Source organism: Emys orbicularis, chromosome 13 (genome assembly GCF_028017835.1).
Source record: "Emys orbicularis isolate rEmyOrb1 chromosome 13, rEmyOrb1.hap1, whole genome shotgun sequence".
NCBI lineage: Eukaryota > Metazoa > Chordata > Testudines > Emydidae > Emys > Emys orbicularis.
The window spans coordinates 46,947,608-46,963,748 of NC_088695.1; the positions used below are offsets into that span (position 1 = coordinate 46,947,608).

The 16,141-nt window shown below is 46.1% G+C and overlaps 1 protein-coding gene across 1 annotated transcript in view; it reads right to left on the minus strand.

Moving 5' to 3' along the window:
• Positions 1-16,141, minus strand: part of SLC39A11 (solute carrier family 39 member 11) — a 276,332-nt gene that overhangs the window by 57,574 nt on the left and 202,617 nt on the right. The window contains exon 7 of the mRNA XM_065415938.1: positions 12,126-12,195. Coding sequence (XP_065272010.1) covers positions 12,126-12,195 — 70 coding nt within the window. The remainder of the gene's footprint in view (positions 1-12,125; positions 12,196-16,141) is intronic.

The following is a 16,141-nucleotide window of genomic DNA, read 5'->3' on the forward strand; positions in this document are numbered from 1 at the left end:
AGACTCTAGGGCTTGTCTAGGTGAACAGTTAGCGCGCAGCAAGCTGGGGTGTGAATCCACGGCGTACTCGGGTGCCGTGCACTAAGTGTCCCTGGGAACCCTGCTACCGTGCACTGCAAGTTCCCTAGTGCACTTTGATCTACTCCACTCTGAAACAGAAACTTTTACTGGGCTGCAGCAGGGTCCACACTGACAGCTAGCGCATGGCACACTAGTGCTCTTTAGATTCGCACGCTAGCTTGCCACGCACTAACTGTTCATTTAGACAAGCCCTTGGGGGAAGAAGAGGAAAGATGGCCTTGTGGTTAAGGCACAGTCCTAGGAAACAGGAGATTTGGGCTCAAGTCCCAGCTCTGCCACATACTCCCTGTGTGACCTTGGCCTAGTCAGTCACTTAGGGCTGGGTTTTCAGACATGCTGCGTGACCACTGACCACACCTGGAGTGGAGGGTGCTGAGATCCAACCCTTAATCTCCCTGTGCCTCAGTCCCCCAGTCTCTAAAATGCAAATACCTCCCTGCTGGGAAGATAAATACTTTAGTGCAGAGCTCAAACACTGCCGTGATGGAAGCCATAGAGCTGTACACATAGATACTACCTCCCAGCCACAACCCCAGCAAGTATAATTCAAGCCAACCTGGGAGATCACCAAGCTGGGAGAGAAGGTTCCCCATAGACTATTCAGCCCTCAGCCTCTCCCCGAGACGGTCAGCAATTAATACCACATGTGGTGGTGGCTTTTGCCATGTGGATGCTTATTGTCTAGAAATAAGGGGGGGGGGCGCCTCCTCCTCTCACATACACCGCCAATACACTTCACTTGCTAAAAACCTGGAGCCAAAGTCCAGCTGGCATCCTAGAGGAGGATAGCAGCCGCACCTCACTGCCATAGCCATCCCTTTGAACGACCCTGGATTTCCATTTTGGCTGGTAAAAGATTAACTCGTCATGGACCTTCACGGAGAGGGTAGATCTTTATTACCTTGGTTGCAAATTAAATCGAGCATTCTAAGAACTGAACCTTGACAGTGAGTGGGAGAACAGAATGAAGACTTAGAAACAGGTGATCTTGACCTTTTGAGAAGGCAAAGCAAGGCCCAAAAATATCCTCTCGGCTTGTGCTGGTTTTTTTCCATCACTACCCTGAACAGGTCATTCCCCCCCCCCCCCCCCCCCGCCGCTATGAAAGGCCACATGGAGCCTGGGGAGGAATCTGAGAATTATTCTCCCCACCTGGAGCTCTTGTGTGTAATGCTCGTAATATAACTATTGGCAGCACTTTCCTTAAATCACATGACTCCATTTCACCCTCTCCCTCAACCCATTCCTGAGCTGAAGAATGTTCAATTTTTGATCAAGTACCGCAGTTCTCTGGGAACAGTTCAGTGAGGTTCTTCATGGCTGCATGAGAAAAAGAAAATGATCCTGCAATAGAGATTTGGCCAGATCTATCCAAGGGATGTTTTTTAAGGGGGGGGGAAGAGGAGAGCAGTATTTTAATTCTTCCCTTTCCCTAATTTAAATGAATAAACAACATTTCTGCAGACACACCAGTTTATACTAAGAGCTTGACAGATCTCTCAAGCTAAGCAGGGTTGGATTAATTTTTGGATGGGAGTTTGCCAAGCAAAGCCTAAAAGCTGCAGCATTAATGATACAATAGGTGGCACTCTTTCCTATGAGTCAGAACTGACTGAAAGCCAGAGCCCGGTGTTGGAGGGTATGACATTGCAAAATATATAGAACTTCTGTTGTTTGGGGTTTATTAATTTCCTTTTTCAGGGTTTCTTTTCAGCAATGTTTGAGTTGTATGTAGATGTCCAAAAAAAAAATCAAGGTTTTTCAGGGCTCTTTGTATACTGTAATGAGTAATCGCTTCGTAACGTTTCCTCATACGCCTTAACCTATTACTGTTTAAAACAGCACAATGTTAAAGCAGATTAGGGAACTTTCAGTGTGCACCAGCAGCGTCCACACCAGGGGTTCTCAACCAGGGTTACACGTACCCCCGGGAGTACATCAACTCATCTAGATATTGGCCTAGGTTTACAACAGGCTACATAAAAAGCACTAGCCACATCAGTACAAACTAAAATTTCATACAATGACTTGTTTATATTGCCCTGTATACTATACACTGAAAAGTCAGTACAATATTTATATTCCAATGGATTTACTTTATAATTCTATGGTAAAAAGGAGAAAGTCTGCAATTTTTCAATAACAGTGAGGCTGGGACATTTTTGTATTTTTATGTCTGATTTTGTAAGCAAGTCGTTTTGAAGTGAGGTGAAACTTGGGGGTCTGCAAGACAAATCAGACTCCTGAAAGGGGGACAGTCGTCTGGAAAGGTTGAGAGCCGCTGGTCTACATGGAACAATTAATGCGCAACACATTTGTGCGCTTTAGAAACAACACCCCCATAGTCCACATTACTGCTCTGTGTAGACAAGCCCTTCGATACATGTAACCATTTCTGGTGTTTTTCCAGTTTTTATCCAATAAACACCTATTCCCCCCCCCCCTTTTTTTTTTTGATCGGGGGTATTTTATCAGGGTTTATAACTTAAAACCTCAACTCAGAAGCCTAATGGACATGCCACGTGACCCAGGTCGTCATAATTCATGATCCAAGATCCCGAGGAGGCATTTATGCCAGTGTACTTAGATTTCCAGAAAGCCTTTGACAAGGTCCCTCACCAAAGGCTCTTACGTAAATTAAGCTGTCATGGGATAAAAGGGAAGGTCCTTTCATGGATTGAGAATTGGTTAAAGGACAGGGAACAAAGGGTAGGAATTAATGGTAAATTCTCAGAATGGAGAGGGGTAACTAGTGGTGTTCCCCAAGGGTCAGTCCTAGGACCTATCCTATTCAATTTATTCATAAATGATCTGGAGAAAGGGGTAAACAGTGAGGTGGCAAAGTTTGCAGATGATACTAAACTACTCAAGATAGTTAAGACCAAAGCAGATTGTGAAGAACTTCAAAAAGATCTCACAAAACTAAGTGATTGGGCAACAAAATGGCAAATGAAATTTAATGTGGATAAATGTAAAGTAACGCACATTGGAAAAAATAACCCCAACTATACATACAACATGATGGGGGCTAATTTAGCTACAACGAGTCAGGAAAAAGATCTTGGCGTCATCGTGGATAGTTCTCTAAAGATGTCCACGCAGTGTGCAGAGGCGGTCAAAAAAGCAAACAGGATGTTAGGAATCATTAAAAAGGGGATAGAGAATAAGACTGAGAATATATTATTGCCCTTATATAAATCCATGGTTCGCCCACATCTCGAATACTGTGTACAGATGTGGTCTCCTCACCTCAAAAAAGATATTCTAGCACTAGAAAAGGTTCAGAAAAGAGCAACTAAAATGATTAAGGGTTTAGAGAGGGTCCCATATGAGGAAAGATTAAAGAGGCTAGGACTCTTCAGTTTGGAAAAGAGAAGACTAAGGGGGGACATGATAGAGGTATATAAAATCATGAGTGATGTTGAGAAAGTGGATAAGGAAAAGTTATTTACTTATTCCCATAATACAAGAACTAGGGGTCACCAAAAGAAATTAATAGGCAGCAGGTTTAAAACAAATAAAAGGAAGTTCTTCTTCACGCAGCGCACAGTCAACTTGTGGAACTCCTTACCTGAGGAGGTTGTGAAGGCTAGGACTATAACAATGTTTAAAAGGGGACTGGATAAATTCATGGTGGCTAAGTCCATAAATGGCTATTAGCCAGGATGGGTAAGAATGGTGTCCCTAGCCTCTGTTCGTCAGAGGATGGAGATGGATGGCAGGAGAGAGATCACTTGATCATTGCCTGTTAGGTTCACTCCCTCTGGGGCACCTGGCATTGGCCACTGTCGGTAGACAGATACTGGGCTAGATGGACCTTTGGTCTGACCCAGTACGGCCTTTCTTATGTTCTTATGTTCTTATGCAGGGAAAGCGAAATTCATTCTCCTAGGCAAGTTCCAAATCAGTCACTCCAACGTCATTCTCTGTTGGACAAAGTACGTGTCACTTCCTAATTCATGGACTTGTGCGGTCCTGAGCTATTGAACGGTTGCTGCCTTTCACTTCGGAGGGGATAGCACTTCAGTACCACGTCATAGAGAACTTCCCTGTGCACATAGCTTACAGAGTTTTTGCATAGCACGGCCACTCCACAAAAGGCAAGATTATTATTCAGCACAAAGGCAGTTAAACATTACGTTCCAGTAGAAGTTACCAAACCAAATACCCACAGATTTATAAAAAACTCCATCAGCACCACATTGGTCTGTTATGCCCCAGTATGCCGATTGCTCTGAAGTACAAGTAGGTCCATTTGAGCTAAAAGCCCCCCCCCCCCCCCCGTCTATCTTCATCCTGCCAGAAGGATGTCCCATCTTTACCTATCTCCAGTCATGACAAGTCCACTTCCACACCTGGCCAGTTGTTCCACTGCCTCGACTGTTATTAGACTTTATATAGATGGAAGTAGTTCAAGAAGATTGTTTCTTGCCTAGCTGCATTTGCAAGCTAACCCAACATTTGCTTTGCCTCTCTACAGTCCTCAGTGGCTGGAGAGAGGGCAGCATTGTTCCTCTCCCCAAAATTCAGCAACGACTTAAAACTCTTGGACCCTTCAACACGTACTCCAGGACAAACGACTAGATCAAGCCAGGCCTTGTTCTATCGGCAGATGACATTGTTAAACAGATTGATGGTGATTAAGTTATTTTCCCTTCTCTTTTGCAGCCTGTTAAATTTGCATTGATATTCTTCATGGACCAGATTCCAGCTTTCATCTAACATGATTAATGCTGCTTTAAATACACAGAAAGAACCAGCTGCTTCTGGCTTCTTCCCTTTTACTGAACAGTCTCTGAAGAAAAAAGCCCCTTTGTTAGCACATCTCAGGAGTCTCTATAGACTTTATGAGGAGCCTTTTATTTCTAAAGGTTAGAGAGAGAAGGTTTCTATAAACCAGCATATTGCATTTTTCCCTCTCGTACGGATCCAAATTTCCTATACGCCTAGAGTTGCACATTCAGACCAATACTGTTCTATTATCTGTAACTCTCAGTCCTCTGAGAAACATTCGGAGACGATTCTGATCATGGCTCCAGGGTGGTTCTGTATATAACACACATGTCCTGTCAGGGAGGTTCTCTTGCATTTAAGGTTTTGATTCTGCCTGATGTGGACTTTGCCTCTTTCGAGAATCCGAGGACATGCAGTTCGTATCGAGCCGAAAGAGGGACTTGGGCTGAAATCCACGTCCGGCTCTAGGCCTGGGACTCCCTCTAAAAATATGGGAGTAATAAGGCTGCTGTGAAGCCACATCTCTTTGCGCTATGATAGAGAAAAGCCTTGAGGCTTATTTCGCAGGCTGAATGTGCTGCATACCCCAAGCCACTGCAAGTAACAGGTGGGTTTATTAAATGAATGGCAGGGGGCACTGCTTGGTGGTCGTTAGTCTCTGCTATAAAATTCAAATACAAAGCCAGAAGGGTTCGATGACTATTTATTTTATGCCTTGCAGGAGGTCTGGATTTGACTCATTTCTCTGCCTTTTGCTTCCCAGGCATACAGGGACTAGGCGTACTTACGGGGAAGTGCTGTGTACTATTGTGGAGGGCATCTGGGGCTGACAGGGGCTGGGAGTACTGTAGGCACACTGGATATGTCTTCACTGCAGAGTTAAGTCGAGTTACTCCTCTCGAGGTAGCCTAGCGCCGGCAAGGGCAGGCACGCAGACAATAACACTTGAGCGGCTTTATCCACATTGATGCTACATGTGTGTCGCTAGACTTCTGGGGGCATCTCCCATGCTTCTTAGCACTGCAGTGAAAGCTGAGCTGCTCTAGGATTCTTGCCCAGTGAAGTATGGGAGCACTTGCTTGTCCTTTCTGGGCATCTGGGGGGAATTGTGGGAAGGCACTGCGCCACCACTCAGCTGGAACTAGCCTGAGCCCACACTGCAGCAGGGTTGTGTTAGCAGCTGATGAGTTGTGCTCATTCGAGCTGTAGTTTATACTCCCTGACGGACCAGCCAATCTGAGTTAAAAGCACGGCCGCACTCAAGTGAAGGGTGTGAATGGGACTGCAGCTACAACTCAAGTTAACTCGACAGTGAAGTCATATCTGAAGACAAGCTGAGTGCGTCCAGATCCTAGGATAGGTGCAACAGAGTGACTCACCCCACAGCAAAAAGCGATCCCTCTGGCTAGGAGCACGCAATTGAAAAGAGAGACTTTGCAGAGTCAGATGGTGTAACAGGAGGAGAGGAGAATGGGTTGGGACAAGAGAGAATATGACACATCCTCACAGATTTACAGCTATCAACAGGCCATTAGCAATAGAATCATAGAATATCAGGGTTGGAAGGGACCATCTAGTCCAACCCCCTGCTCAAAGCAGGACCAATCCCCAGAGAGATTTTTGCCCCAGCTCCCTAAATGACCCCCTCAAGGATTGAACTCACAACCCCAGGTTTAGCAGGCCAATGCTCAAACTACTGAGCTATCCCTCCCCCCTGGGACTTCTAAATAGTCCCAGTTTGGAAGACCACAAGGAGGCAGTGCAAAGAAAATGAAGTGAAATGAACCCCAGGTCATTGGTAATCTCCACTGGGTTCATACCTCTCAGTAACAGGGCAGAAATATTCACACCATCACACCTGAAAGAACAAAGGGTTTTTTTTTTGTCTGCTGTGCAAACTCTTACTCTTCTGACTGATGAAGCCAGGGGGCCAGGGATGGTAGAGGAGGCCAGGTGTGCATTAGGGTTGAGACTGATAGGGGCTCCCCAGGAGAGGGTCAGGTTTGGGGATGGAGCCCTTTTGGTGCTCCAAGGCAGGGTTAGTTTTGAGGGCAGATTTTGCACCTGAGGAAGACGTAATGTTAATGGGGTGTGGGCCAGGGATGGGGGCAGGGGCTCCGGAACAGGGGGACCAGGGGCCCACTACTTTTAAAAAGAGGGAGGACTATGCCCTTCCACTTTTTACCAGCCATAAGGGCAAGCAACGGGGGAAAGGGGGCAGAGAGGAGCAAGCGGGGGCAGGGGCGGCGCAGGGCAGGGCCACAGGGGAAGGGGTGGCGTGAGGGCAGGGGGATGGGGTGGCACGAGGGCTTGGGGGGGGGGGGAGGTGCTGTGCAGGGGGGCGGGCCCATGGTTTGGGTGCTGGGGGGGGCACTTTTAGAGAGCTTCTGTCGCTCCTGGATGTGTGTTAGAGATTTCCGGCTAGCTCTGGAGTGTGGAATCCTGGGCAGACTACACTGGCTCTTGAGGCTGGATCATGGGCCCAGGCCACACTTGAGGCTGGGACTAGAACTGGTTGTAATATCTCCCCAAATCATTAACGTTTTGTTTTCTTAGTCCTCAAACAGGATTTTTTTGATTTTCAAAATATTTGGCAACATTTTTATTAATATTTCTGAAATGGAAATATTGCTTGGGAAAAGAATTCCATCACATGACTAAGCTGACCAGTCAAAATTTGCAATATACCTCTCTCTCTCTCTCTCTCTCTCTCCCCAAGAAAGCAAGGAGGAAAAGGGGGTGGGGGAAATCTGAAGATGGCAACTCAACACAACAAAAGAATAAGGTACGATGACCAACGACTGAGCAGAGGAAAAAGAGAAAGGTGCAACGACAGAACACACAAAAGAAAGGTGCATCAACTCCTAACCAATGAAAGCAGAAATGTGCGATGGCCCACAACAGCACACACAAGAAAAGGAAGGCATAGGATGGCTGACTGAACAAAGGCCAAAAAAAAAAAAAAAAAAGCTTCAACAACCAAACATGGAGAAGTAAATGATGGAACACACACAAATGAATGAGAGCAATCTAGTTTAACAATGACAATAAAAAAAAATCACAAAGGAAGACAAGACAGACACAAGAGCCAAAGACGGAACATGAAGGTGTCCAAAAACAATGAGAATGGAAAAGGAATGAAAACAAGCAATTTCTTTACATTCCTAACTAAGGCTGAGAGTCTTTCACGGAGGTCACGCCTCCCCCAGCAGCAGCAGTGGGGCCCTGCCCTGCCCCACAGCAGCATCCGCCGGAGCGCCCCACCAGAGCACCTGCAGCACCCTGGAGCTCCCCAGAGCACCTAAGATTTCATCAGGGGTATTTATAGTACTAGTCATGGACAGGTCTTTATTTAATGTATACAATCAGCTGAGCAGTCCCAGCTCTGGCCGGCTGCAGCAGGCTTGATTTACGTTTGCAATGAGGATTTTGAGTACGACTGCTTCCACTTCCCTCATTCAGTAACGTTAGGCAACACACCGTTTGGAAATACAAATAAAGTCTGCCTAAGCCCTTTGGCAGATGAGCATCCCAATCCCTGGTGAACAATGGGTCCAAAGCACAAAACCACCACTCGTTCCACAATCCAATCAAATTAGCAGCCTGAACAGATCTGAACAGGAATAATGGGATTTTGCATAAAAGGACTCAGATATATTGGCACAGCTCTGGGGAAGTCCAAAAACCGGCAAGTGTTACTGCAAGTGAAGACGGAGATCTATTGGCAGAGCTGTGTGGAAGCCCAGGAGTGGACTACAAAGGAGACTGGAGGTGAGGATTGAGGAGCATCATTACTGCTCCCAATTGAAGAGAAGTTTGCTATAGCAGGTTATATAATTTTCCTCTATCTCCTAAAGCAGGATGCCTGGCAGATGAACGTCCATGAAAGCAGGAGTGATAGCACTGAACTCCTTCAGGAGACAGGAGAGATGGAAGACTCCCTCATCCAAATTCATTATTTAGGATAGAGAGATTACCGTGTGCCTTTTAACTCTCCTGGGGGGAAAAGAACCTGCGCTAGAAACATACGTCTCTCCAACTCAATTAGATGGTGGCTCTGTGCAAAACGGGCTGGAAAGGAACAGCAGTGACAACTAAAAGCTCAGCTAAAACTGCAGGGCTCTTTTTCTTTTTAAAGCAAGAAACAACCCGCAGAAGCGAGTCTCAGAGCCTAGTCAATTGACTCAGCACTAAACAAAGCTGCATAGTCAGCCCGCTCGGGCTGCAGCTTGGGCTCTGAAAACCAGGGAGGGGGTTGGGTCTCCGAGCCCGAGGGGAATGTCTACACAACTATGGGTAGCACCGCAGTGTGAGCTCCAGGAGGTCGAGGTGGCAGACGAGGGCTCTGAGACTCGTGGCCACGGGTTTTTTTATTTTGTTTTTTGGCAGCGTAGACATACCCTTAAAGCAGCGTTTCCCAAACTGAGTTCCGCGGAACACTGGTGTTCCACACGATGTGAATAGGCGTTCCGTGAAAGAATTGTCATTTTAAAAAAGGGTCTTTACATTTTTTTTTATTTTAAATTTGGCAGAACACAAAAACACCAATCCCATTAGAACATAAGAAAGGCCGTACCGGGTCAGACCAAAGGTCCATCTAGCCCAGTATCCTGTCTACCGATAGTGGCCAATGCCAGGTGCCCCAGAGGGAGTGAACCTAACAGGCAATGATCAAGTGATCTCTCTCCTGCCATCCATCTCCACCCTCTGACAGACAGAGGCTAGGGACACCATTCCTTACCCGTCCTGGCTAATAGCCATTAATGGACTTAACCACCATAAATTTATCCAGTTCTCTTTTAAACTCTGTTATAGTCCTAGCCTTCACAACCTCCTCAGGTAAGGAGTTCCACAATTCATATTTCAAATCCAAATTCGTATTTCCGCTTATAAAAATAGATTTTCCTAGTAAAAATCTAATTTGTTTGGTGTTTGTGTATATATAAAAACAGGTTTTTTTAAGTAGAACACTGTTTTTAATTTTCACTCTTGCACTTGATTTTTGTACTACTTTGTGTGTGCTTTCTGGTTAGAAATTGTTAGTTCGAGTTATTTTAAATGTGTATTTTTGCTTTGTTTTATAAAATAAAATATATTTGAGCATAAATAACGCAATTTTTTATTTGAAAACCAAACGACTACAAAATAATATTATACGTGTTCCGTAATAGGCTAAAAAGTGTTCCGTGGCCAAAAAAGTTTGGGAAACGCTGCCTTAAAGGGAAAGATATGTCCTCTCCCATTCCTTTCTTGCTGAAAGCTGGAAATGTCTCCACTGGCTGTTGCGAGTAGTCTGTGTTACTCTGACCCTGCTTTGCAATCTCCTTTAAGTTAATACAACCGGGCCTGAGGAGAAGGACTAGGCCAGCATTTACACTCCAGTTTTACTCCCCAGCTCATGTATCTGCCTACTGATCTATACCTTATCTACACATTTTAGACTTTCTTCTTCCCTTTAAAAGTTTCCCACAGGTGCTGTTCCACCAATAAGAGCCCGAGTGCTGATAGCATGCTAGGGTTTTCTGCCTTGCCACGCAGACCTGCCCTGAGCTGGCAGCAATGGTGGTCATCTTCAGGATGACTCGTGTGAGCAAGGCCTTAGCAGCGAGCAGCCCGGAGGGTAGAATGCTCATGTTTAAACAGATTTGTTGTCACCCCGCAGCACTGCCTGCTCCTCAGGGGAGCAAATTTTCCTAACAGCAGGCTAGCGAGACTGACGGAAGCAAGCCGAGAGGCTCCTCCTAGGCAAGCTGCTTAACGTTTTGCACATTTCTGAAGCAGAAAAGACTACAGAGGGACTCCCCCATCCAGGTCCCCAGTGCAACAGAGTGACGCCCACACACGCAAGCTGCTCGCTAAGACCGCCCTTCAGTCTATTCGGTTAATTAATCTGAAGTTGCCAGCTCCTCCACCCCCGCCTGGCAGGGCCGCAGGAGAGGAAAGCAGGACACAGGTCCCACTGACAGCTGATACATTCATTTCTGACTAAACCTTGGGGAAAGGCACCCAGAGTAGGAAAAGCCGTCAGAATTTCAGCCATGTCAAATCAAACTCCTCTGCACTGGAGACGTGCTGATGAGGGCTTGGAGGAAATTAGAGGCAGCTAAATGATATTATTAAAGGAAGGGCAGAGGGAAAAAGCTGGAAGTTCGACGCTTCTCCCCCACCGAAATGCACACAGCTTTCCTATTCATCTCTGACATTAATCATTAACACTCCCAAGGAAAGCAGCGGCTGCTGGGGGCGAGGAGCGCTGCACTATGAAACGGTTCAATGGCTGAACATCTCTACGGCAAACATCAGAGTCACTCAGGTGCTCGTTTATTGGGCATTAGAGCATCACTTTAGCAACTCCTAGCCTTCAGGTGTGCGCACTGGAGAGACGTATGCTCTTTAAAACCCTTCCCTGATTCAGTTTTCCTGTGCTCAAACACCACTCCAAAAATATGCCATGTGTTTAAAATGACCTGACTATGGCTATTGGAAAGTCTGGGCTTGTGTCACAGCTAGAATCACTATGACAGAGCGGCATCTCCAAGCGAACCTGGCGTTCTACTTCCTACCAGCTCAGGAAGGCATGGTGCAGCACAAAAGAACATATGAACAGCCATACTGGGTCAGACCAAAGGTCCATCTAGCCCAGTATCCTGTCTTCCGACAGTGGCCAATGCCAGGTGCCCCAGAGGCAATGACCAGAACAGGTAATGATCTAGTGAACCATCCTCTGTCGCCCATTCCCAGCTTCTGGCAAACAGAGGCTAGGGACACCATTCCTGCCCACCCTGGCTGATAGCCATCGATGGACCTAGCCTCCATAACGGAGGACATCTGCCCAGCAAGAATCTCTCTGAGGGCCCAATCCTGCAAGCTGCAGCGTATTCGGAACCCAAATGTCTACACTGCTATTTTACAGCCCTGTAGCCAAGCCGCATGAGCCAGAGTCAGCCGACACGGGCCAGTCGCTGGAATTAAGTTGCAGTGTAGAGATACCTCCAAACAGGCAAATACTATTGGCTCACTGTCCTCTTTTATCAACTCCTCAGCTCTGTCTGCCTGCCTACTGGAGCAGTAGTGGAAAGCAGAGAGTGGGCATCGCTGACAAAAACTTTTCAACTGCAGCCAACAGAAAAGTCCAACAGCAGTAAGAATTTCTTCTGTTTTCCAGACCAATTTAAACTAACCCATCCGCCTATCTCCAATCACACTGTAAAGCTTCACACACCATTCCGAGATCAAGAATAATATTTCGGAGAGGCAAGAGCGTGCATAAAGCTTTAAATGTCAGGATCAGAAACACCCATGTAGCTTACCTGGCACTTTCAAAAGTTGCAGATGCTGACTTCCCAATAGCCCCAAATCCAACTCCAACAGCTAGACCCTCTGAAAGAGAGAGAGAGAGAGAGAGAAACACAAGTTAAAAACTCAGATCAGTCAAGGAGCTAGATGGACCAAGCCTCTGCCAGACTAGGTAATCACAACTGTCCCTTCTGGCCTGTAATCTATGAATGTGCTGAAATCAAGAAAAGGGATGTGGGTTGATCTTCCAATTTCTTTGAATGGCTGTTAAACCCATGTCATTTATTTTCCTTTTTATAATGAGATGAGGTGCTCAGATACTGTGGCGCTGTGTACCACAGAAATGCCAGATCAGTCAGTCAGGCTCTCAGTGGAGAATTAAGAGGCTTTGCCACCAGCACATTCCCTCCTCCTCGTAAATACAGTCAGACAAATGCCACACATGCTCACACACAGGCCCCGTCCAGTATTCTACACTCAGAGTCCAAAATGTTACAGATTACAACAGCTACAAGAGCGCTGGGCAGTTTCTGTAGAGCCATGTTGTATTTTTCATCATCAGGAGAACTCACACGCTCGCTCTCTCACACACACGGAACAAAGCTCCATGGCACATCCTGGGCAAAAACATGCTACTGTTGCTGAGCACATTTCTTTATGAGTTACTGATGGCTTATAGAGACTTGTTTCCTTAAGTAGTGGGACAGAAATCTGCGGTAAGCTAACTTCATTTACCTCGCTCCATCCTAACATGTTGCGTCTACAATACAGCAACAGAGAGTTAAGAGACATATTCACAGTGTGGTTGATTGGTAGCTTACTGAAACACACGAATTCTCAACTCTCTGCTAGGCACTCTTCTAGCAGGCGCATTTTCTTTCCTACAGGAGTCACAAAGCTGTCTAATTACAGTGGCCACACAGTCTAATAGGAGAGAATGGTGGTTAGACCTTCAGGCAGGTGCAGGAGGCCTGCAATTTGACATCATTATGTACCTTTGGTTCCAGCCCCAGAAGTGATGTTTGCAGCAACTCCTGGATAATTAGCCTATTCTTCTCAGTTCACTTCCTGCCTTTTCGATTTTCTTCACAAACTCTCCCCAACCGCTCCCTCCCCAGCAATTCTTTTTCTTCTTTCAAAACAAAAATTATTCTCTACAGTTTCAGAGCAATGTAACTTTGTTTCTTTACAATTCACTTTTTTTTTCTAAACAGTCTGCCATTGCTTCTCTCCAAGCGAGAGAGCGCAAAAATAAAATTGGACTTGCTTGTATAATTTGACGCTGGGGTAAAAGAGGGTTTTTCACAACCTCTGACAAAGACAAAATGGCTGACTTCTACTGGGCAGGCATCTTGATGCAACATCCAAGATGGCAGAACTTTGATTAAGCTCCCAATAGTCTGGACACTTTTCTGAAACTTAACTGAACTCTGAGTGTCTGAAAACTGCAGCTCAAAGTCTCAGAGGAGCAGGGTCTTTTCACGACAATGGTGGTCTTTCACCTTTCCAGTCAGCTGGAAAAACATAACTGCTCGTTTCATAGATTTGGGCATTTCCGTTTCACCCTCTCCCCACTCCAAGCTGAAAATGCAGAAGTTGAAACAGAGGTCTTGGGACCTCTAAAACTTTGGTTTGAATTTTGGGCAAAGATATAGGATAAGGCCAGAGAACCCCAAATCAGCCAGCTCATCCTAACCATAAGGCTACAGAGTTATAAATCTTTAAGTGTCCACTGATGAATAATACTGTTGTATGGTAATTCCACTGAGTAAAACGGAGTTACTGCAACCTGAGATCCAACACTAATGTGATGGGCACATTACAATGCCAAAGCCAGATAGATCGTACCCTTGTGCGGAATGCCAATAGAGCCTCCGCAAGGTGTTTAAGAATATCCCCCCTGGAATAGATGCAGACAACATGAGATGTGAACAGAGAGCTGACAGAATGCTGCTACTTCCAAATAGTTTGCACCTGCAGATGATAAAGGGCTTAGCAGCTACATCCCTGTTTCACATTCACACAGCAGGGTGGGTGGTTCAGCAAAACCGATTGGGGTTTTCCACTTTAAAAACAATGAATGGCTCGGAACGGTGTCCTTGAATGAAGCCATTGAGATGGTTTGGATGGCTGCAAGTCTGGTGCTACCTTTCTGAGCTGTGACAGGAACAGAAGTGGATCTCCCAGAGGGCAGAACTCAAGTAGCCAAAGCGCTGACGTGATTACATTATGGAAAGAGCCTAGACACCGGGTAAGAAAAAAGCAATAATTACCACGCTCTGAAGTGGGAGTCAAAAGGAGTGACAGAAACTTGCTGGTGAAATTAATGAAAGAGAAGCACAAATTGCACATGCACTGGAACACAAATAATGGGGAATTAAGATCAACAGATGGCGCGTGGGGAACTGCTTGCTGGGTGGAGAAGCCGCAGAGTGAGGATGGAAGCTGTACTGTGGACCAGGTGCTCTACCAAAGTGTAAAATTAGGAAGGTAATGAAGAACAGAAATTGGCAGTGGCCACAGGTTCATTACACTCACAACTGGGAGAAGAGAGAATCTGAAAGTCTCTCAATTAATCACCATCCAGATTCATAACTACCCTCCCTCCCACAACACACACACTGTCCGAGCCCTGAATAGTTCCACCCCACATTCTTCCTAATTCCTGCCTGTCCGTCCTGGATGCAAATAGAATGGATATAATGACATGCACGTGCACCCAAATACATGTGGTGTGCACATACACAGAGCCGAGAATTTATTTGCAATATTGAAAAAGCGACCACGGAACAAAACATCACCACTTTTCTTCAGCCTCTTCTGTAGCTGATGTCAAAGCACCTTAAGCATATTCATTTATGCAACCCCCATGTGAAGCAGTTAAATACGATCATCCCCACTTTACAGATGAGCAAACAGGCACAAAGGAAGGTTACGTGAAAAAATAACGTGCTATCAACCTCACCGTGTTCAGAGTTCAATGCAAAACCAGCCTTCTTCCTTCTCTAGAATGTTTCACAAAACCAAGCTACTTCTTCTACAGGCTGGGAAGGAAGGGAGAGAAAAAGATGGCTGTTTCTATTTTCACTGTTGAGGAGGTGCTCAGATACGATTGTCTTGGAGGCCAAACAAACACAGGACTTAGATACGAGGGCAGAAGGATACAAGGAAGCACAGAAACATCATTACAATTTAAGACCCAGGCAAATAAGCAATCCCAGTTTTCTGGTGTGGGGGACGCCCCTCCCTCGCCGGGTTTCAGAGCTCAGGCTCCAACCAGAGCCCAAATGCCTAGACTGATATTTTTAGCCCCATAGTGTAAGCCCAAGTCAACTGACCCGGGCTCCGAGACTCTCTGTTGCTAGTTTTTTGCTGTGTAGCCACACCCTGAGAATACTGAAGCAGGTTAGGGGGCAACTTCTCCTATGCAATCACATGAAAATGTTGTCTGGTGTATTAGTCTTCTAGATTACAGAGAAGTTGATTCTACTGCCTTAGACAGCTCACATGAGGCGTGTTCACAGGCCGTTGCAATACAAATCTATTAGAAGCGCTATAGAACATATGAGCCTTTGACATGCAAGGTGGGGGAGGTAGTTGTGACGGAGCGGGGCGGATTTGACCTGGGAATGTTGCAGGGGAGTTACATTGGGGATGGGGGACTTCCCTTGAAGGAAGCTACCTGAGCTGTAACCTGAGCCAGGAGCGGTGTTGGGAGAAGTGACACCTTCTGGCCCGGAGACTGAACAAAGGAGAGGAGGAGCAGAGGGGAGGGGGGAGAGAGCTGCTGGAGGAGGTTGTTTTTTTTCAGTCTTGGGCTGGGTGGTGCAACGCAGGGAACCCCAAGCTGGGGTCTAAGCTCCCTAAACCCCCCAGAAGGACTTGATTGAGGGGTTCTGGTTGTACCTACACGCTCTGCTTGGGACTGTGTTCCTGTCATCTAATAAACCTTCTGTTTTACTGGCTGGCTGAGAGTCACGGTGAATACCAGGAAGAGGGGGGCAGGGCCCTGACTCCCCCACACTCCGTG